The sequence below is a fragment of the Lytechinus variegatus genome, chromosome 3 (assembly GCF_018143015.1).
Source record: "Lytechinus variegatus isolate NC3 chromosome 3, Lvar_3.0, whole genome shotgun sequence".
Classification (NCBI taxonomy): Eukaryota; Metazoa; Echinodermata; class Echinoidea; order Temnopleuroida; family Toxopneustidae; genus Lytechinus; species Lytechinus variegatus.
Genome location: NC_054742.1, coordinates 6,667,612 through 6,689,741, shown reverse-complemented (window position 1 = coordinate 6,689,741; position 22,130 = coordinate 6,667,612). Strand labels below are relative to the sequence as shown.

The window sequence follows — 22,130 nt, the reverse complement described above, 5'->3', positions numbered from 1 at the left end:
TATAAATTACAAAAAAGAGCAATTCGTATATGTACCAGCAGTCATTATCTTTCACCCTCTGCACATTTATTTCATAAAATGAATACTTTGAATATTTTTCATCTTTATCAATATCAAGTAGCAATATTAGGGTTTTTCTACTTCACAAAAAAGTTGCCAAACAAGATTAGTAAAATGTTTTGTATTAATAATACTGTACACTATCACAACACACGTATGAGTAGTTTATTTCATTTATGGAAAGTAGGAAAAACCTTTGTACAAAAAGCTATACGTTTTAATTCCCCTTAATCTGGAACTCTGTACCTAATTTTGTTCGGTCATGCAAATCTCTATCCCTCTTTAAAAGAAGATTAAAACAATATTTTACTTCAAAATATGTATAATTTAGCAGCTTTGCTACAATTTTATATCCACACTATGGATTTTCTCAAACACGTGTTACTTATCATTTTTTGTATATATATACATGTATCCTTCAACCTTTATGTCACCTTTGTTTTTTATGTATATATATTTGTTTTTAGTATAATATGCAAAGTATAGCCTCCACATAAGCATTTGATAGTTAAGGAGACTTTATCTCACAAGGCCATTGCTGGCTTTATTTTAAGTCTTCCTATTTCATTTCTTCTATGACCATATAGGCCAAATTATATCATTGTATCTATCCTAAGTTATTTTTGTATGATTTATTCGTTCTATTATTAATCTGTATACTTGATGTGTATATTTGATGCAAATATGTACTCATTGTTTTTAGAGATGAAATAAATACGAACTGAACTGAACATGTAAACTGACCTTTCGTGTGACGGGTCAAATTGAGCACTAAAGCTGCGCTCACGCCAGCGGGAAATTTAAAGACGATCCACATATAAACGACTATGTATTTTCGAAACTTAACGGTGCACCGCTGATCATATTTGTATTCGGTGTTTTGGAATTGAGTTTTCAATCATGATTAATGTTGCTATTTAGATTTGAAAATCGACATTGAACACACCCTTGGTCACGCATGTGTACTGATTATATTTGAGTGGCCCTATATCTCCCCGGGGCTATATCTCCATGGTTAAACCAACGTTCACCCATCCCACACATCCTATTTCACTGTATTGTTTTTTAAAATAGACAATCTCGATCTCACAATAATTAAGTATCTTGAGTATGTTAAAATAAGTTGCATTCTTGCATTTTCACGTTTCATTTGTTTTAGAACAACGACAGATTGACCAAACTCAACCAAGCAGCAACACAGTATCTACGCTATACCATCGATGACGGTAGCTTTGTAGGGATAGCACATTTCTCCGACTATTCCCGAACCATTGCGCACTTGACCGAAATCACAGATACCAGCCGCGAGAGTCTTGTCTTGGGATTGCCTGATATTGCTAATGGTCCGACTTGTATCGGATGTGGAATCTTGGAAGGGATTGAAGTAAGTTAAAGGTCAATTCCACATCAGAGAAATATTGATTTGAATCATTAGAAAAAAATCAGACAATCATAATGCTGAAAATTTCATCAAAATTGAATGTAAAATAGGGAAGTTATGACATTTTAAAGTTCGCTTAATTTTCACAAAATAGTTATACACTGTAAAAAATGAAGAGCTAATTTGGCACTTGCAGTGCTTGTGCACTACGAGTACTGATTTTCTAGTTCAAATTTGAACTAGAAAATCAGCACTTTTAGTGCAGTCACTTTAAATTAGGAAAATAAGCACTTCATTTTTATGGTGTATGCATAAAGAATGGATGATGTCCCTCACTATTTCTTTTGATTTTTTGAATTTGAATGATACAATGTTTCATTTGTTAATACAGATTTGACAATAAGGAACAAATTAACTGAACCATGGAATGTTAAACAATGGTAATTGCACATGTCCAGCGAGAATTAAAACTTTGTTTCACAGGACAAGGAAGAGAAAATTAGAATATTTCATATAATGAAATACAAAAGAAATAGTGAGTGAGTGATGTCATTAACTAATTCCCTCATTTACCGACCGGAATGTGCTTATGACTATTTTGTGAAATAAAGCGAAACTTAAATATTTCATAACTTTCTTATTTTACATCAATTTCTGATGAAAACTTCAGTGTTATGCTTGTTAGATTTTTTCTCTTTTTATTAAAATCAACTTTTTGTTGGGGCGGACTTGTCCTTGTGTTACCCTATTTTTTTTATTAGTAAATCTTCCAACAGACAAAGATTTATCATGTTTGAGTCTTGACATGCAATATTTTCCTAAACATTGTGAGCTTAAACAATGTAATTGCAAAATATCTGACAAAGAACGTAATTCTGTTTGCAATTTACAATTTCGTAATCTGTATCAACATCATTAATAATCAAATCTTTATAAAGACAACAAGAAACCCTGATGACACCTTAACTTGGGTCCGTTCATTAAGGTTGGCATAAATTTATTGTTATACATGTAATGGAAATGGCCAAGCAAGATCATCGTTACATTTAAATTAAATTATGTTAAATTTAAACTAGAAAATCAGCACTTGTAGTGCAGTCACTATACAAGCACTGTAAGATATCACTCCATTTTTTACAGTGTACTTATTTATGTTTGCAATTCCTTGCAAAACTTATGTGACGTAGCCCACATGTACCTGTTATTATACGATTACGTACTTAAACAAATCATTCGAAATGTAATGCTTTCCTCGTCAAATCATAAAAAAGCTGAATAGTTATTTCTTTTTACTTGATATCAGAAAAGACGCATGGCATTGATAGGATAATCAAATAATCTAATTAGTCCAATCATTAAGTCTCTATTATATTTGAATGAAATCAAATGAATGAAAAGGTGAAATTAACCCAAGAAAATTTAACGACATCAATATTCAAAACATATCTCTGTCGGGTCTGATGTGAATAGTAAATGTATTGTTTTTTTTTCGATCGGAATGACGTCGAATATTTGTAACGTTATATTCAAGGGATCTGTATATGTAAAATATTTCATTCACTGTATTTATTTTGTTAAGATTTTGAAGGGAGTATCAGGAACTGATGATCCAGCCGGTGGTTACATACTCTTAGTAAGTGACGGACAACAAAACAGACAACCATACATCGAAGATGTCTTTGACGAGGTCGATGAAGCTGGGGTCATCATCGATACCATCGGTAATATCATTAATTGTGGTGGTGATGCTGGCGTCTGTGGCTAAGTGGTTTTAAGTGACTGACTCAACACTATTTTCAATTATTTGATATTTCTTCAAGTTTCGAATAGTAGCCAGACCACTCAGATTTTTCGCCTCTCATTTTTTTTCTTTATGAATATCTTTCTTTAAAGGACAAGTCCACCCCCAAAAATTGAATAAAAAGATAAAAATTCAACAAGCACAACACTGAAAATTTCATCAAAATCGGATGTAAAATAAGAAAGTTATGGCATTTTAAAGTTTCGCATATTTTCAAAAAAATAGTTATATGAACGAGCCAGTTACATCCAAATGAGAGAGTTGATGACATCACTTACTCACTATTTCTTTTGTATTTTATTATATGAAATATGAAATATTTTGATTTTCTCTTCATTGTCATGTAAAATGAAGTTTCATTCCTCCCTAAACACGTGGAATTCCATTATTTTAACATTATGTGCTTCAGGCAAGGAGGTCCTAATTGTCAAATTCGTAAAAATTGAAATATTGTATAATTAAAACAATAAAAAAACAAAAGAAAAAGTGAGTGAGTGACATCATCGACTCTCTCATTTGGATGTAACTGGCTCGTTCATATAACTATTTCGTTGAAAATAAGCGAAACTTTGAAATGTCATAACTTTCTTATTTTACATCTGATTTTGATGAAATTTTCAGCATTGTGCTTGTCTGATTTTTCTCTATTGATTCAAATCAACATTTTTCTGAGTTGGACTTGACCTTTAAGCCGTTGAGGTTTTTTTTTTTTTTTTTTTTTTTTTGGGGGGGGGCTTGTTTTGAGAACTCATTGATCACGCATGGGAGTGTCTTACGTCTGACCGAGATTAAGATAGAATGAGGATGAGAATAGAATGAGGGGGGGGGGGGGGGGGGGGGGGGGGGGGGAGAGATGATGGTGATGAAAGAAAGGAGGGTGTGTGTTTCCTGTTGAGTGAAGATGCGTGTTATAGAGTATGTGTGCCTTTTTTAACTGCTCTTTATCTTTTTTAATCTGATACTGGTCTCACTTAACCCTGTTTGAATCTACCTTAGTTTTTAAATCCATACTATACTTTACCTTATTTTGAGATCTCTATTATCATAACTGGTAATGATATATGTATGTGTTCAATAGGACATCGTTGAAAACAGCTTTGCTGAATAGATTGTTCTTTTTTTATCATGTAGATAGGTTGAATAGTTTACCCATTGATCTTAAATTATTTCCAACACTCAACTCTTTTAAACGAAAGTATAAAAAAAAATCTTGTAAACTCATGAATTGTTCTTTAAGCCGTTTTGTCGTTTGCTTTTGTGTTTGGTTAGTTCTGTTTTTTCATGTTTTGTTTTTATCTAAAAAACTTTTTTTCTGCTTACAATAATAATGCTTACAACCGTTTGGGATTTGCCTTTGATAGGCCTATGGCCTTTGTTAAATTCCACACATTTGTATTCTCTGTATTTTGTATGATCTCATGTATTATATGCCTTTTATCACTTTAACTGTATGTATTGTCTTTTTACGCAAATGTGAAATAAATTGAATTGAACAATAATAATAATAATAATAATGATAATAGTGATAATAATTATAATATTATAATAATAATATTGATGATAATAATAATGATAACAATATAATAGTAATATTAATAATAATAATTATAATAACAATAATATTAATAATAATAATACTATTATCATTATTATTAATAATAATTATAAGTATAATAAAAAGTCTTGGGTTCGATCTCCACCATAGAAAATTTCACAGAAAACACAATGTTAATCAATGTAGAAATTTGCTTTGATGAATTATCATAATGACTTACTATGACTTATATCAAATTCGACTTATGAAAAAGCATTCAAGTAATTGTTACATTGATATCATGGGTTAGGAAGGGGATACGTCGAACACTAAATTCATATTAACAGTTAGGTATGAAGCTTTGTTCAGATTATTCCATTCTGATTTTCTGGTAAATTTTACAGCTTTTAGTGAAGCCGCTGATCCGAACTTGCTGGAATTGTCTGTCCGAACGAATGGACTTGCTTTCTTTTACCCTGACACGGCCACATCTACAGCTCTCAACGATGCATTTACTGCCACTGTGTCGACTAGACCAGGTCTTAGTTCAGAGACATTACCCATTCAGGTGAGCCCAGTCGTGTTCTCATGTAGAACACTTGACCTTCCCCAGAAAATCACACGTTAACCCCCCCCCCATCATTCTCTTCATCAAATCACTTTTCTTTTTAATTTTTTTTATTTTTATTTGCCGTTTTCTATGAAACAAAACATCAATTTACAATACATTAAAATAGGCTTAATATATAGGCGGAAGTGACATTAACTTTTAAATCAAAAGATAATAATTAAATCCTGGCAAGAAACAAAAGCATGTAACTTAATTCCACTGGCAGGGCAAACAAAACTTTGTGTATACAGGTATAATAAATAATACAAAGAGAAAGAAAAAGAAAGGAAAGATAACAGAAGAAACGGAGAAGGAAAGGTAGAGGATAAGAGAGAACAAGTCATCTCGTATCGTGTGAGTAATACATGATATTAATATTGCACACCAAAATGTCATCTTATTTCATCTTTTATACCTCATAAATCGGTTTGAACCCAGTTTATTTGGATTGTCTGTATCCTTCTTGTGCATGCTTAGAAATGGATAGACATCTTTTGGATACCATAACATAATTTGATATGTTTCAAAACTCATTAACCCCCTGCAGAACATAAAGCGTACATAACACTGAATGGAGACATTTCGTCTAAAATTATAAGAATGATGCTGACGATACTGCTGCTGATGGTGAAAACAATAATATTGGTTTTTGTTTGATTATATTTTAGTTATATAGTGGAGCCCTGACAATCCCAGCTGATGGCCCAATCGAAGATACTTTTCTTATTGATTCTTCACTGGGAGTGAATACTGTTCTCACTTTCTCCTGGCTTGATGATCCTATCGATGTAGTAGTGATAGACCCTTTTGGTGTTATCATTGATAGTAATGATACAGTACAGTATAACAGAGATGATACAGCTCAAATCATCGCTGTGGTCATCAATGAAACAGCTAAGGTGAGTCAGTGAACGTGAATCTTGATACAATATGAAGATTTTTTAAAAAAGTTTTATCCTTTTGTTGGATTCAGAATCATGTTTCTCATTCAGTCAGTCTTCATAAAACACTATTATCCGATTCAGGGACAATTTCATTAAGCGCTATTTGGATTATGGTGATCACTGTTTTTTTTAAGGTGATAAAAAACGTAATTAAACACACTAAAGTGAAAACGGGGAAATTGATAAAGTCATATAATTCTTTCTAACTCGTTAAGTCTTTTTTGGAGACTTTTATCTCTGTTTCGTTTAGAGGAATTGAAGAGAGAGAACATAAAGAATATGCAAATATCTAATCAATACTGCCTTTTGAAGGTGTATACAGCACGAGTTTCTAATGGCAGGAATAGGAATATTAAAACGATTAGTCGATCAATACATCTTGCTTATCGAAATAAAAGACAGGACTTTGGAGGTTTTCTGTGGACAGCGAATCAGATGATGTCCAGACTGTTCTGGTTACCATCGAATCAAAACCTACGTCACAAACTGATGCACCAATCACAGTTAACGCCATTGTTGGATCACAGGTAATATATTAACATTTCTTTAAAAGGAATATGGGTGATATCAACTCAGATGACGACCATCTCTTTTGAATATTAACATGTTGTTTTCAAACGAATCTGCAGTTTTAAAACACAAAACGTATACTACTTTACTGGATATTTATCATTTATAACAGATAACGACTTAATCAGACGGTTAAATCACATTCAGACCCATTTAACTTGTGAGTTGAGAAGACCTGTATTGATTTCCACTGAGGTTGCGGATATAGTTTCACTTGCACTGAAGCTGTGGATAACTTCATAATCAAAGTATACTAACGCATTTTATCCGTTAGTTGATAAGACCTGTATTGACTTCTCCTGAAGTTTCGGATTACTGTATACTTTCGTTCAATCAATGATCAATCAATGATTTACTTTGGATCATTAATTATTAATTTTATAAAAAACAAAACATTGAGTGTACCGAATTGAAGAAAATGGGGAGTATTAGTGTCATTATTCTTTATCATAAAGTATATTTATATCAATTTCTCTTTCAATTAGACGATAGATCACACTGTGACACCTCGTCTTGAGATATTTGCAGAGGTTCGTAAGGGATATCTACCTGTAGTGAATGCCGGTGTTCAAGCTGTTATTGAAAGCCCGGGCTTGGCTACCACTTATCTTCCACTCTTTGATAATGGCGCGGGTAAGTTACAATTGAATTGCTATTTTGATTGCATCAATTTTCTTGCGATAATCATTCCCCAGAAAAATATCCAGATAGTGATGGACGAAAATGTGATTGAAATAGAGGATTCAAAATATAGCGTCTTAATTAATCCCTGAGTAAGAGCGATACATTATGCAAAACCAATTCGTAGAATCTCAAAAAGGGGAAGTGTTTCATATCATGTTAAAATCTCAGTTACCATAAGAAAGGAATAAAAAAGAAAGCTCATTTTTTAAGAACTATGTGATAACTTATATGAAGAAATAAAAACTTCATATATCCCTTATCTCTGTTAAAACTTTACGGTTTTGCTATTTGAATTTTTTATTCTTTTTATTTCTCTTAGAATACATCAAGCAATTGCAAATATTGTTGTTCAATTCAATCTCAATTTATTTACTCATAAAAATCCATACAAAAACATCACATATACAAAGAATCGAATTCACAAAGTACGAACAGCAACAATTAATATGACTAGACATTGAATTGAATGAGAGGGACAGCAAGAAAGGAACAAGCCTTGTGACTAGCTGACTCTATATAACATAATGTTATACAAAGACTTCAGTAACAACGATAGAAAAAAAGTCACTAAACTATAACATAGAGAGGCCTAGGAACCCTTTTAATGAGCGAGAAACTTTACGATATCAGATTTCTTTGTTTTTTCGTCATTTTGATTTTCCTTGTTAGGCCCCCTATTGATATTTGGTTGAAAACGGAATATGTTTTATTTTTTTGCACGTTTCTGATATATATATTTGGCATGACATGCTTCTTCAAAAGTATGTGCATCTTCGAAACCGTCTGAATTTGGTCTTAAAAAAAGCGGGAGATTCGTAATAAAAAATTTTTTTTCGTGTTGTGAAAATATCAGTTCGAGAAACGTCGAGGCACCCTGCCTAGTGGAGGCACTTTAACACTTTTAATACCAGATGGGAAACTTTTATTTTCATAATTTCAGGAGCTGATATTACCAAGAATGATGGCATCTATTCTGCCTACTTTTTACAGTTTGACAACAATGGAAGATACAGCATTAAGGTACAAGTGAGCAATGAAGACTCGACAGCTTCTATCAGTTCAAGATCGAGAAGGAGTTCGGGCGGTCTTCCATTATCTCCAGGTTAGAACGAGGGATGCATATATATATATATATATATATATATATTATATATTTGTGTGTGTGTGAGTGAGAGAGTGAGAGTGGGTGTGTGAGGGTGTGTGTGTGTGTGTGTGTGTTTGAATGCAGTGTGCCAGCAAATTGGATTCAGCCAACCAAAGACGTACCCTTCGAATTTTTTTTTATCAGTTTGCTTGGATAATTTTTTTTGCCCAAACAAAAAGTTTTACGCAACATGCCACGAGTAACGACTATAAATGAACTACAATATATTGTGATAAAGGTGCGTAGGTCTCGCCACTGCTGCAATATTCTGACAGAAAATTCACTACTGCCGTTGTCACTATAATCGACAAGCTTACCGATGTTATACATGCATTATTCTGGCGCCAAATTGAATGGCCCTTCGATCACGATCTGGACTAAAAAAAAGTATGAAATATAGGTTTTAATAACCTTATTAATGATCTCGTTATCTTTTTTGATAATTAATGTCGTCTTTATTGATCAATAACAAATCGAATGCAAGTCATATTATTCTTGTTGCACAGATCGATACACTCCATCTCCAGCAGCATATGAGCCCGCTGAGCCTTTTGTTCGGACTGGATCAGGTGGTGTATTTGAAGTTGAAAATTTTGTTGCTCCAATTGGTGACGAGCTTGCTCCGTCACGAATCAACGATCTTGGTGTCCTTGCTACGAGTTACGATGAATCTAGTGTGACTTTACAGTGGACAGCAGTCGGTGATGATTACGACCAAGGAACAGGTGAATTCATGTGTCTTATTCTTATTTCATTTAATCCAGACAATTAACATTGTTCCTCAGCCCATTAAGTTTCCCAATGGACTTTGTACACAAAAGTGGAAAAATAATCATTATTAGTTACCTCAAAATACCTGTGTTATGAGAACAGTGTTTGTATTTTACATTTCCTGATATTTTTAAATTGATGATTTTTTTATGATCGAAACGGCAAATTTCGACAAAATATAATTGAAAAATATCCGAAGTCATATTCTTGTTTTATCTAAAAGAAATATTTTTAAAACACTTAGTACCTTCTTGCAATGCTAACATTTCCATGCTTTCAAGAATTTCTCTAATTCCATCAACGCTCTTTACTCTAAACAGGGAAATTTTCTTATTCATTAATGCTGGTTTGGCCGTGTGTTTCTTTTCTCATTGTACCTTGTTACTTTAGTAGTCCCATCTTTCTTTGAAAAGTTTAAAGCAGTAGCCATTGAAATATCCCATTCTCTGCAATGAAGTATACACTGGGTGTTAAAACTGACACCAATATGGGCCCCTTGTTATCACACTCGTGTTGAAATTATTCTGAAGAACTTTAATACAACACCAAGCTATGAAAAATCAACAACCAAAGATGCTGTAATAACACATGAGTGTAGACTTAACACCACGAATTTGACCGGTGTTGTCCTCTATGTAGGCCTACACCCAATTAACACCAGTATTTGCCTTGCCTGCATAGCAGAGCGAGACTATATGCGCCGCTTTTCCGACGGCGGCGGCGTCGTCGTCAACATCAAATCTTAAGGTTGAGTTTTTGAAATGACATCATAACTTAGAAAATATATGGACCTAGTTCATGAAACACGAATGTAAGGCGATAAGGGTAATCATATATTACTGACCATCCTGACTCGGTTTCAGGTCACAGGACCAAGGTCAAAGGTCATTTAGGGTCAATGAACTTTGGTCATATTGGGGGTATTTGTTGAATTACCATCATAAACTTGAAAGTTTATGGATCTAGTTAATAAAACTTGGACATAAGAGTTATCAAGTATCACTGAACATCATTGTGTGAGTTTCAATCACATGACCAGGGACGAAGTTCATTTATAAGGTCGAATAACTTTGGCCATGTTTTTTTTCAATTCAATTCGGTTTATTAGATATGAAACAGAATACAATATGTAGTCCGAAGACTAATTGTGCAATGTTTACATTGAATATTATTTACTTTTGAAGATTGTATATACACTTGAAAAAATTATTCACATTTTGATAAATGAGAAACAGTTGTTTGCTTGATTTATGCATAAGTTAGATTTCAGTAGATAAAACTAGCATGGGATTCTGATAATTGTGTATTGGGGGAAAAACAAACTTGCTTTAAACTTAAAATTATACAACGAAAAGGTCATAAATATAATTAAGATTTGATTTTCTTTATGCAGTTATGAAATAGAGATTTAGAATCAAGTTATTACAACAAAATTAATCATATAGTTATAGAACATTTAAATGAAAGTAATAAGGTAATTTTTGAATTGCCATCATAACTTTGAAATTTTATGGATATAGTTAATGAAATTGTAAACATAGGGGCAATCCAGTTTCATTACTCATCTCGCACAAGTCGTAGGTCACTTGATCAAAGTCAAATGTCATTTAGGGTCAATGAACTATAGTAGCATGTTATTATATGAATTGTGTTTATTGTGAATAATTATTTTATATATAGTCGTTTTCAAAGTTAGCACTGATGCTATTATGAATCGCATAATGCAGACGAGACTGCCAGAGGCGCTCCATTTGTTACGCTATGAGTCCATGCTTGACATTTTGGAAGGCATTTAGACCAAAACCAATTTACAAAGTAAAAACAAAATAGCACGTTGTTTAAGCCTGTCACTCTAATAACAGGTTGTTTAAACTGTTTTGTAATTGTTTAAACTTCTTAAACAACTTGTTAAAAACAGTTTAAACAGTTGTTTAAAAGTCTAAACATTTGTTTATATATAGTTTAAACAGTAGTTGTTAGAGTGACGGGCTTAAACAAAGTGCTTAAAATTTTAAACAGCATTTTTACAGTGTTGATTTCGACTAGTGTACATGCAAAACATGATTGTGAAACTGACCTCTCTCGACCCCTCTCCCAAGTTTAGTGTAAGTATTTTTGCCCTTTGAATTATCTATTCTAAAATATTTTACACTGTTCGTTAAAACATGCTCTCTCTACCTTAGAAATACTTTTGTACTGATTTACTTTATTATCCTTGAAGATTCGAAATGTCAAAATTCTATCTTTTTCTCTCTCAGAAGTGTTTATTTTCCCTTTACCTTTAGTTTAACAATTTCTTCGCAAGTAATTGACTTTAGTCTTCTTAAAGGGGAATCCAGCCTTGGCCATAAAATGTTGTGTTGGGAAGGAGAAAAATAAATTGAACAGAATGATGAAAGTTTGAAAGAAATTTGACAAGCAATAAGAAAGTTATAGCTGCTTTAAAATTGAGATCAATACAATGTAGAGAGATTTCAAAATGGCAACTGGGTAAGTAAATTATGACAAGGGGTAAGGACAACTTCCCCATAGGCCATGTAATTTATTATCAGGGATTTGTGGTTTTCTCCTAAGTACCCATTCCCCTGGGGCAGTAATCTAAATATAACCCATGTAGTATATTGTTTTATGTCCTCATGAAAGAAAAATATAATTTGAAATAAAAATTTTGGGAAAAATGACATTTTAGCCATAATATGTATTGGAGTACATGGAAGAGTAGTCCTTGCTTTACATCACTATGACATCCCATATGTGGCCAATGTGAAATCTCCATGGGTATAGTGATTACCAATATTTACAACTTTTAAAAATTCATATCTTTCTTTTTGTTTGTCCAATATTGTTCAAACTTTCACCTATCAACTTGTCTGATTTTTCTTTTCCTTATGAAAACAAGTTTTTATTTGGGTTGGATTTCCCTTTAAACCATGTATATACAAACAAACATGTATGGGTTTTTCAAACCACGACTCAAACCATTTCATCTCACACATAACATCACTACATAAACCACAACAATAAAACATGAAGAAGCAGGCCAGGGGACCCTTCATGGCTATTTTCTGCTCGTTTTGCAGCTTTTCAATTCAGACTTCATCCAACACTTTTGAATCCTGCTCTTTTCGTGATGGCATGATCATAATAAGCATGGTATCATTTTAAAGAGAATTAAACATGTTAAATGATCGTTTGAATAACTTATGTATTGTGTAAAATTTGGAGTTGTGAGTTTTGAGGGGTTTATTTCCTGAATCCTTTTTGACAGGGTTTACCACTCCTATAGATAACCTGAATCCCACTAACAGGACTGACCATTCCCACGCTTTTAAAATTGTTGCGCAAGAAATGTCCAACTTTTAACCAACCCTGGGCAACGTACTGTCAACATAACTATTGGTTAAAATCTGCCCAAATTGGGTAATGACATTTAAAGCTAATAATTGGGTTTTAAATCTGCTTAACTGGATAATAATTGCCCAGAATAATATTTACCAACATTGATTACGAAACATAGTGGACAGTATGTTGCTCAACATTTTAAGTGTGTATCGATAACATAAATCCTATCTGACAGGGTTGATCACTCCTATCTTTACGTTGAATCTTACATGGGATAGTTGAATGTATACCTCATATGAAATAAGGCTAACGAGATTTGCTTGATATGGAAATCGAGGGAGGCAGAGGTAATGATATGGAAAGATGGATTTCGTGATGAATGTCCTATAAACACGATAAGCAATAATCTGAGGACCGTGGAACAGCTATCGTCAATCGATATTCACTTCTCGAGAGAAAGAAGGACTGATGAGGTACGTAATGTGACCATATTTACTATTTATTTCATAATGAAAAAGAATGATATTTTGATTTTCATGACTGAATCAACCGAGAATCACCAGGACTTAGTTATTTCATTTGAAAAATTAATGCACACTGGCATTAAGGAGCCGATACTATTTTATTTGTGATCATTGATTTGTTCAGTAGTTTGTAATTCAAGGCAAGCTAGGGCTCATTCAATTTTGTTCAAATGATGATGTAGACGTGACCACACTCGTATTCCTATTTGTTCTTATCATGCAAGTTAAACGAATTATGAATCATAATGTGTGCATGAAATTCATCGATATCCCTTATAAGTAGTTAATTAGTGCAAAGATCATTTTCCAATTGCTCATTTAATGTTATTTTTTCTCAGCCCACATGCAATCCTTCTTTCTTGATAATCGCTATAAGTCGCTTTTCTTCATGCTGCCATTATTTTGTTATCTTTTAAGCAAGATATTATTCCAAATATGAATAGAACATCGGAACAAGAAATTTGCGTGATTTCCAGTTTGTGCTAGTATTCTTCATTATACTATGTCAGCAGCCTTTCATTAAAAAGACAAAAAAAAATAGTTGATAAACTTAAGTTTGCTAAACCAAATTTCAAATGATTTTCGCAGTATCACGTATGTTTCAAAGGGAAAGAGCGCAATGTGAATCCAGCTCGGTAGGCTTCTTGCTTATAGCTATATAATTTACATGTATTGTTCAATCAAACTTGGGTTTTCAAATACTTATTTTGTTTTGTTCCCAATATATAATAATAATAATAATGATAACAATAATGATAATAATATTAGGAATTTATATAGCGCCATCTATCTAGAAATATTCGATTCCGAGGCGCGTTGTTATTATTATTACCCCGCCTGGAGCGTTGTGGCCCAGTGTATTAGTCTTCGGACTTTGAAATAGAGGGTTGTGGGTTCGAATCCCAGCCATGGTGTAATTTTCTTTGGGGGGACCATGCATTCTCTGTTATAGGACCAAAGCTTTGGAATCAACTGCCTATCCAATTACGCCAAATTTCATCAACAGTAACATTCAAGTCCCAGTTGAAAACTTAATCTCCCATTAACAGTTTAATATTGTGTTTATTCAGGAGAATTCAAATTCTATTCTTGTTTGTTTTCTATTGTTGTGTTTTGTGTTTATTTTCCTTGAAGCGCCATGAGCACCGAAAGGTGGACCTGTGCGCTATATAAGTCGCCACCATTATTATTATTATCCACATTGTGCTGCAATCGACCCAGGTGAGGTAAATGGCACCGCGCTGTAAAAGGCTGCGGGGCTAAAACCAGGGAAATAATGTCCAATCAAGCACATAGGGACGCATTTGGCAGTGATATACGCTATACCGGTATAACCATGTTGGTATTATTATTATCATTAGCTCGAGCTTCCAACGCGAGCTGCCTTTCAGCGCTCATACATTCAGGGAATTAATCCTGCCGGGTCCCCATTCACCTCACCTGGGTTGAGTGCAGCATAATGTGGATAAATTTCTTGTTGAAGGAAATTACGCCATGGTTGGGATTCGAACCCATGACCCTCTGTTTCAAAGTCAGTAGACTTATCCACTGGGCCACAACGCTCCATATATGAAATTAATGATCTTAAATACCTCAATCATATTATGTTTTTAAAGAAAAAAAATATTGTTCATATCACCAATTATCATTATGACTAATAATTTTCATAATGACGATTGTAATAATAATAATAATAATGGTAATAATCATGATAATAATAATGATAATGATAATGATAATAGTAGTAGTGAGAATAATAATAATGATAAGAATAATAAAGAAAAATAAATAATTTGTACTGCTATTATAATTATCATCATTATTATCAACTTCAGTACGGTTAATCATTATGGTAGCATTGCTTTTATATTTGGCTTATATTATACACCATAATGTGCTAAACCAATTTGTTATAATTGCTACATCACACTTGGTCTGATATCCACGAAATCTTATTTTAATATAGTATAAGGAATAATTGGCCCGGATAGTTGGTCTAATTTTATATTCATCCACAGATTACTTGTTACTTTCATATATATTTCATCTAAATATAATAGGTTAATGGTTTAGACGAAAAGGAATTAGACGCAACAGTAATTGGACTAAGTGGAATTAGACCAGAACTTTATTAGACGAGCTGGTTGAAAAAAAGGGATTAGTTCAAATTGGATGAGACCAAACTGTAGACAGAGTGGTCGTAGACCAATAGAATTTACATATTTTATTATTCAGTTTTGGGAAAATTAAAAGTACTGAAAAAAGATCATTTAACATCCTTTTTTTATAGCTTCTTCTTATGACTTACGCTACGCAACAGCATTTGACAGCTTACGAGAAAACTTTACAACCAGCGACCCGATAATGGATGACCAAGTCTTAGCAGGAAATCTTTCTGTGGTTGGGTTGTCGGGTACCGTCGAATCGGTGGTCGTAAAGTTACCGGTAAGAGGGGATAAAGTGGTTTACTTCTTTGGTATCGTTGCCGTTGACGAAGCAGGGAATGAAGGAGACGTATCCAACTTGGTGTCAGCTTCTCTGGAATATGTGGCACCCACGACGGCTATGATGACGACAGATTCCCATGAAGCGATCACGCGTCATGAAATGACAACGAGCTCTGAAGCGAAGACGCAACATGAAGTAACTACCGATACAGAACAGTCGACAGAATATAAAACAACGACGGTTAATCGAGTAAAGCCAAAGTCTGGTCTGGAACCCTGGGTTGTAGGCGTGGTGACGGCAGTTTCCATCATACTCGCTGTTGCTGTTGGTCTGGTAGTCGCTTTGGCATGCAAGATGAGCACTTTACCAAAAAAGAAAATGAACGACGATGGGATACTATACAACGATAACGCAATCAAACCAACCACGGAGTACCGTAACAACGCCTATATGGCATAGATTGTAGCCCTATCATATTGATCGTTTTCATTTATCATGAAGGGGTCATCTAGGTTAGAAAAAATGTCCGATTTGAATACATAGAAGAAATTCAGACAAAATAAACACAAAAAATCATAAAAATCGGACGAGGAATAAAAACGTTATGACAAATCCTAATTCACATACCGCTGTCAATTAATAAACTACAATACCAAAACATGATAGAAAGAAGGCATATACTTCTCATGTTACTCATACAAGCACTGGCGGATCTTGGAGGGGGGGGGGGCAAAGTCGGCCCGTGCCCCTCCTTTTTGAGAGGCACAATAAAACATTTTAATGTAAAAATGCCGCTAAAACAAAGTGTGTCCCCCCTTTATGAGAGTGAAGACTTTTTGTTTTCTTTCTTTTTCGTGGACGAATTGTCTTTAATATTCATTTAGACACCTTTTTTATTGGGGGGGGGGGGCTTGTCAAATTTTTCCTCGGAAAATGTGCCCCCCCTTTAGAAAACCCTGGATCCGCCCCTGCATACAATTATTCATGTTTGTCAATACAGTTTGTAGAAAATGAGCTTAATCTTTTACGAATTATCTGTTACAAAGTTTTTTGTAGTAATATGGTAATATAATGAACTATAGCCTTGTAATAATATACCAAGAATACTGTGAATTAAAAAAAGAAAGAAAAAGTGTCATTACATTTCTAGTTTCTAGTTAAGAGCTATATAGGACACAATCTAATAACAGATATTTCGAATACTATGAAATTAGCATTTCGTCTGATAATAATTTTAAACGAGTCTTGTATACGAATTCTGATCCAAATCTTATATCACCTAATATCATGAACATTGGCAAGTGATTGTCAATGTATTTCTGATGTATTATCAATTTTTCTACATTCTATAATTATTTCCAATCCGTAACAAGTGTGGCGTATCTAGGGAGGGACAAGGGAGGCGATTTTGCTGGGGGTCACTTTCAGGGAGCAAAAAAAAGAAGAGGGCGCAAATAAAGAAAAGGAAAACAAACAAAATGAACAGAAAGGGCAAACTTTTTTTTGTAAAAGGCAAACTTACAGGAATAAAGGCACAGAAAAGGAATACCACTGAAAGTTATTAATACCCCCGTCCTATGCTATTACCATGGTAATGCAGTTTCCAAAATGAATTTTGCAAATTTTACTCAAGAATGAATATTCGTGCCAACTTTTGATAAGTGATATACTTATTCTTTTCAAAAATTTCAACAAATGGTCCTTAAAATATTTCTTTTTCAAGCACTCATGTATCATAACTTTTCATCTCTAATTGCAGGTTTGCGTCTTGATACGTTACTCTTCATTAATTCTAACAAAAAAGTTGTAAACGTTTTAATTGTCAAAGAATTTCATCATGGATTGATAAGGGAAATACAAACCCACTTCATTCATTTTTAGAAACAATCATTAAAATGTCCCTTTTTAGGAGATAGGATATATTACATTTTAAAAAGCGGATCGTGCTTCGCGTTCGCATTACGCCGATGAGATGAGTTTATGACGTTCAGTCATGAATTCATAAAAATACTCCTTAAAATTGTCCCTGTAAAGGAAAAGTATTTCGAAAATGTCAACTCATCGCTCCTGTCTGCATTAGTTGCTGAGTTAGATCCGCACCATGGGATTACTTCTCCCTATTAATGTCCCAATTTCAGGTCTAAATATTAATAATTTTTGGCTCGCGCTTCGCGCTCGCATTGATTGTTTAGAATATTTAATCTTCACGTTTACGATTACAAAACAAACAAACAGAATTATTCCGTCTTAACCTTTAAACGATTTTCGCACTCGCATTGCTATGTGTATAATAATACACTTTGAAATGGGCGCGATTTTATATAGCACTTGCCCTGGTTGCCGTTTGTTCTAGATACGCCACTGTCCGTAACTCATGATAATTAATAACACCCTGAAGGGTTTTCATCTAGACTCTGAAATATGTCACTGCAAATCGTAACTTATAATGATTGCTGAAAGCTATAATTATCATATCATGTGATAAGTTGTTGTTTTTTGTATCTCTTAGTATAACAAAATTAAAGAATGTCTCATAGTCATGTACAATTCGTTAATGGCGTACAGAGGTTATTTATTTTGTTTGTTTGTTTTGGGGGTTCATAATTATCTATCAAAACAACACTACCGTGTGAGTAAAAAAAAAATTGACACCTCACAAATCCCTATTTTAAGGAAAAAATGTGATGAACGCCTTATCATTATATATAGTTGGAAAGAGTATTTTCTCCCAAATAATTTGATACCATATAGTTGTATGCCATCATGCTTGGATAATCAGTAGGTATTATTTGCAGTAATGTAAATTACGACATGCGCCTTAGTAAGGCAAGACTGCAATGAATGAATCCAGATTTCAATGATGTCATAATCCTAAGAGTTATATAGTAAACATTTTTGCTAATCCCTTTTCAATGAAATTAACTTGAAAATTGATACTTAAATGTATTTATTTAACACTTATAACATAGATTTCTGAAAAAGTTGTTTTAATATGGATTTTAAATCAACCCTTGTAAGATTGTGACGTCATTGACATCTGGATTCATTCATTGTAGTCATGCCGTAATTTGGCGCAAATCGATATTTGCATCACTGCAAAGAATACCTCCTGGTCATCAAAGAATTATCGTATACCACATAAATATGCTATCAAATTATTTGGGAGAATCTATTCTTTCAGACCATATATAATGATAATGTGTTTGTGACATATTTATTCCTTAAACTGGGGGTTTCTGAGGTTTCAAGTTTTTTTTTTTACTCTCACGGTATATCAGCATCCGTCAATTGTAATTTCCTGAATAAAGACATTCATCATGTTCATACAGCTCATGGGCCAAAATTTATTTTTAACGGTGTAGTCAGGCAGCATATGTCATCTACTTCGAAAAATTAGCTAAGTCTGATTTTGCACTTTTATGTGATTGGTGACATCACAAGGAACAACTTTCAACTTGGTGACAAATTTCTAATGGTCATCTTGACCATGTGAGGGGTCAAAAGGGGGTCAATAGGGGTCAATTTTTGGAATTGCCCCGATTGTATTGAGTCATGCATCAAATTGTTTGTCTGGTTATACTGAACAAAAAAGTGTACACAATCATATACTCTTGACCTCCCATTAAAAGGTTATGACCGGAAATGTCAAGAGGTCAATGAACTTTCGTTACATTGTATTATATGGCAAAATTACACTGAAGGTGGTAAAAAGCTAATATTTTCATTTTTTTGTGTGCATGTGTGTACTCTTTTATTTTTTATTTTAATAAGTTCATATGCAGAGGCCGTTATCCAGAAGATATTAAGGGTCATGGCAAGGTCAGGGAAAGTTCAAAAGGTCAACAAACTTTCATTGGTATCCAAAATACAATAAAAGCGGTTTGAATCTTAGAAGTAGGTTCTTCATTTTGAAAAGTCTCTAAGGAGACATTATCCATTAGATAAAAAGGGGGCTAAATGTGCTCATTTAGGAACAAAATAGATAAACAGTGATAGACGTCGAATAGTTTAGTGTGGTATTATGTTTTATTGCAGGAATACCTTGAAACGACTTGACAAATCCTATAAAAATCATATCATCTTCATGATGTTATAAGTGCAACCAGCTCTTTCCGAGTTTCTTGATTTAGGAATTCAATTCAAGTTCTTTTCATTTCCAATTTACCGGTCTTTGATATGTAAAGAAACATTTCATCCATTTGCTTTGTACAGAATATGTTAATCAACAAAAAATATTGTAATGTAATGGGGTATATGTGTAATACTATGCTTATAAACACATCGATTGATCAGCCGTGCTCCCAACTCCAAAGAAAGATGACTTAACTTACGAATAAGATAATGAGGTTAGGATTGAGGATGATATGATAAGTTGGGCTCCAACTGTTCCTTGATTAAATGGAATGAGTGACGGTTATATTATTTCTAACAAAGCATGCAAAGAGGCAACATTTTGCAGGCATGCTCATTGTAGTCGTTAGTCATGTACATTACGCTGATGTGATATATTCTGACCATTACTCGATTTCTCGAGCCAAAAAGGACTGCACAATCAGAAATGGCTGTGATGATTTCTGATTGTGCTGTCATTAACACGGCTTTAGGCCTACTATTTTATCAAGTGTTTATCAAGTTTTTTTTTCCAGAGCATACAACGTGAATCTATACTTAATACCTGTTCTCACGATAGTGATATGCATAGATGCTGATTGTTCTTTTGTAGTGTTTTTTCCTTCTTGGTGAACTACCTGGACGTTGCCAGAAAGAATAATCACAAATGTCATTGAAGTAAAACACGGCCATGCCGCAGGAAGCGGGGGTGGCAGCTGCCCCCCGAAATTGTGAAAATTTTCATTTTTCTTCAATGAAAGATACATAATAATTGACCAAAAGTATGTACGAAATCTATAAATTTCTCTTTACTATTATGCAAAAACGGCCCCGATGATTAGCTCAGAACAGCACCAGAAATGTGTAGTCCTTTTTTACTCCAGAGATCGAAATGGTCAGAATATATTACATTAGCATAATTGACATACACGACTACAATACGCATGCCTGCATGATGTTGCCTCTTTGTCAGAAATAATATACCGTTACATATTTGAATTTATTAAGGAGCGATTGGAGCCCAACTAATCATATCATCCTCAATCCAAACCTCATAATCTTATTCTTAAGTTAATCCAAATGAATGTTATGCATCTTTCTTAAGAGCTGGGAGCACTGGTAAATCGATATTTATTCTGTTAACATAGTATTACACTTATACCCTACTACTATACAATAATTTCTGTTGATTGAAATATTCTTACAAAGCAATGAAGGAAATGTTTCTTTACATATCAAAGACTAGTAAATTGAAAATGAATTAAACTTAAATTAAATTCCTTAAAAAAAAAGAGAAACTCGGAAGGAGCTGGTTGCACTTAATACATCATGAACATGATGAAGATGATAAGATTTTAAGGGCATATGGGTTTGTCAAGTTGTTTCAAAGTATTCCTGCAATACCATGATACCACACTAAATGCATTCGACGTCTATCTCTGTTAATCTATTTTGTTCCTAAATAAGCCCCTTAATACATTTATTGTCTTAGATACAGATTTGTCAAAATAAAGAACCCACGAAAAATTAGACTTCTAGGATTCTAGTCGCTGTTAGTGTATTTTAGCTACATGTTGACCTTTTGACCTTTCCCTGACCCTGTCTTGACCCTAATATATTCTGGATATGGTCCTGAAGGTGAACGTAATAAAATCGAAAATAAAAAAGTACAAACATGCACAAAAAGAAAGAAAAAACCCGGAAAATAGCTTTCTTAACACCTTCAGTGTAATTTGCCATATATACAATGTAACGAAAGTTTTAACCATGTTAACGGGAGGTCAAGAGTATATGATTGTGTACACTTTTTTGTTCAGTATAACCAGACAAACAATTCGATGTATAACTCGACACAATCGGGGCAATTCTAAAAATTGCCCTATTGACCACATTTTGACCCCTCACATGGTCAAGATGACCATTAGAAATTTGTCACCAGGTTGAAAGTTGTTCCTTGTGATGTCACCAATCACATAAAAGTGAAAAATCAGACTTAGCCAATTTGTCGAAGTAGCCGGTAAATCATGACATATGCTGCCTGACTAGTGTGGACACAATTGATTTTTTCCACACACGCACATACTAATACTTTTTGGGACACCCTCACACCAAGGTCTTTGTATACGGGGTATATAATCGCGAACATAATACTACCATCTTTCAGTTAAATGCCCATAACGATTTTCTCAATAGCTACATTGTAATGG

General features: G+C 33.7%; 1 protein-coding gene across 2 annotated transcripts in view; it reads left to right on the top strand.

Annotated features, from left to right (window-relative positions):
• The window catches only part of LOC121410091 (calcium-activated chloride channel regulator 1-like), a 63,094-nt gene that overhangs the window by 33,938 nt on the left and 7,026 nt on the right, over positions 1-22,130 (top strand). The window contains exons 5-14 of one of the 2 annotated variants that reach the window (XM_041601959.1): positions 1,220-1,444; positions 3,021-3,162; positions 5,181-5,344; positions 6,055-6,285; positions 6,729-6,857; positions 7,386-7,533; positions 8,525-8,686; positions 9,235-9,453; positions 15,656-15,927; positions 15,997-16,583. In XM_041601959.1, the coding sequence (XP_041457893.1) occupies positions 1,220-1,444; positions 3,021-3,162; positions 5,181-5,344; positions 6,055-6,285; positions 6,729-6,857; positions 7,386-7,533; positions 8,525-8,686; positions 9,235-9,453; positions 15,656-15,927; positions 15,997-16,272 (1,968 nt within the window). In that variant the 3' untranslated portion in view covers positions 16,273-16,583. Of the gene's footprint in view, positions 1-1,219; positions 1,445-3,020; positions 3,163-5,180; positions 5,345-6,054; positions 6,286-6,728; positions 6,858-7,385; positions 7,534-8,524; positions 8,687-9,234; positions 9,454-15,655; positions 15,928-15,996; positions 16,584-22,130 lie in introns of those variants that run through there. The other variant, XM_041601958.1, reaches the window with a different exon arrangement.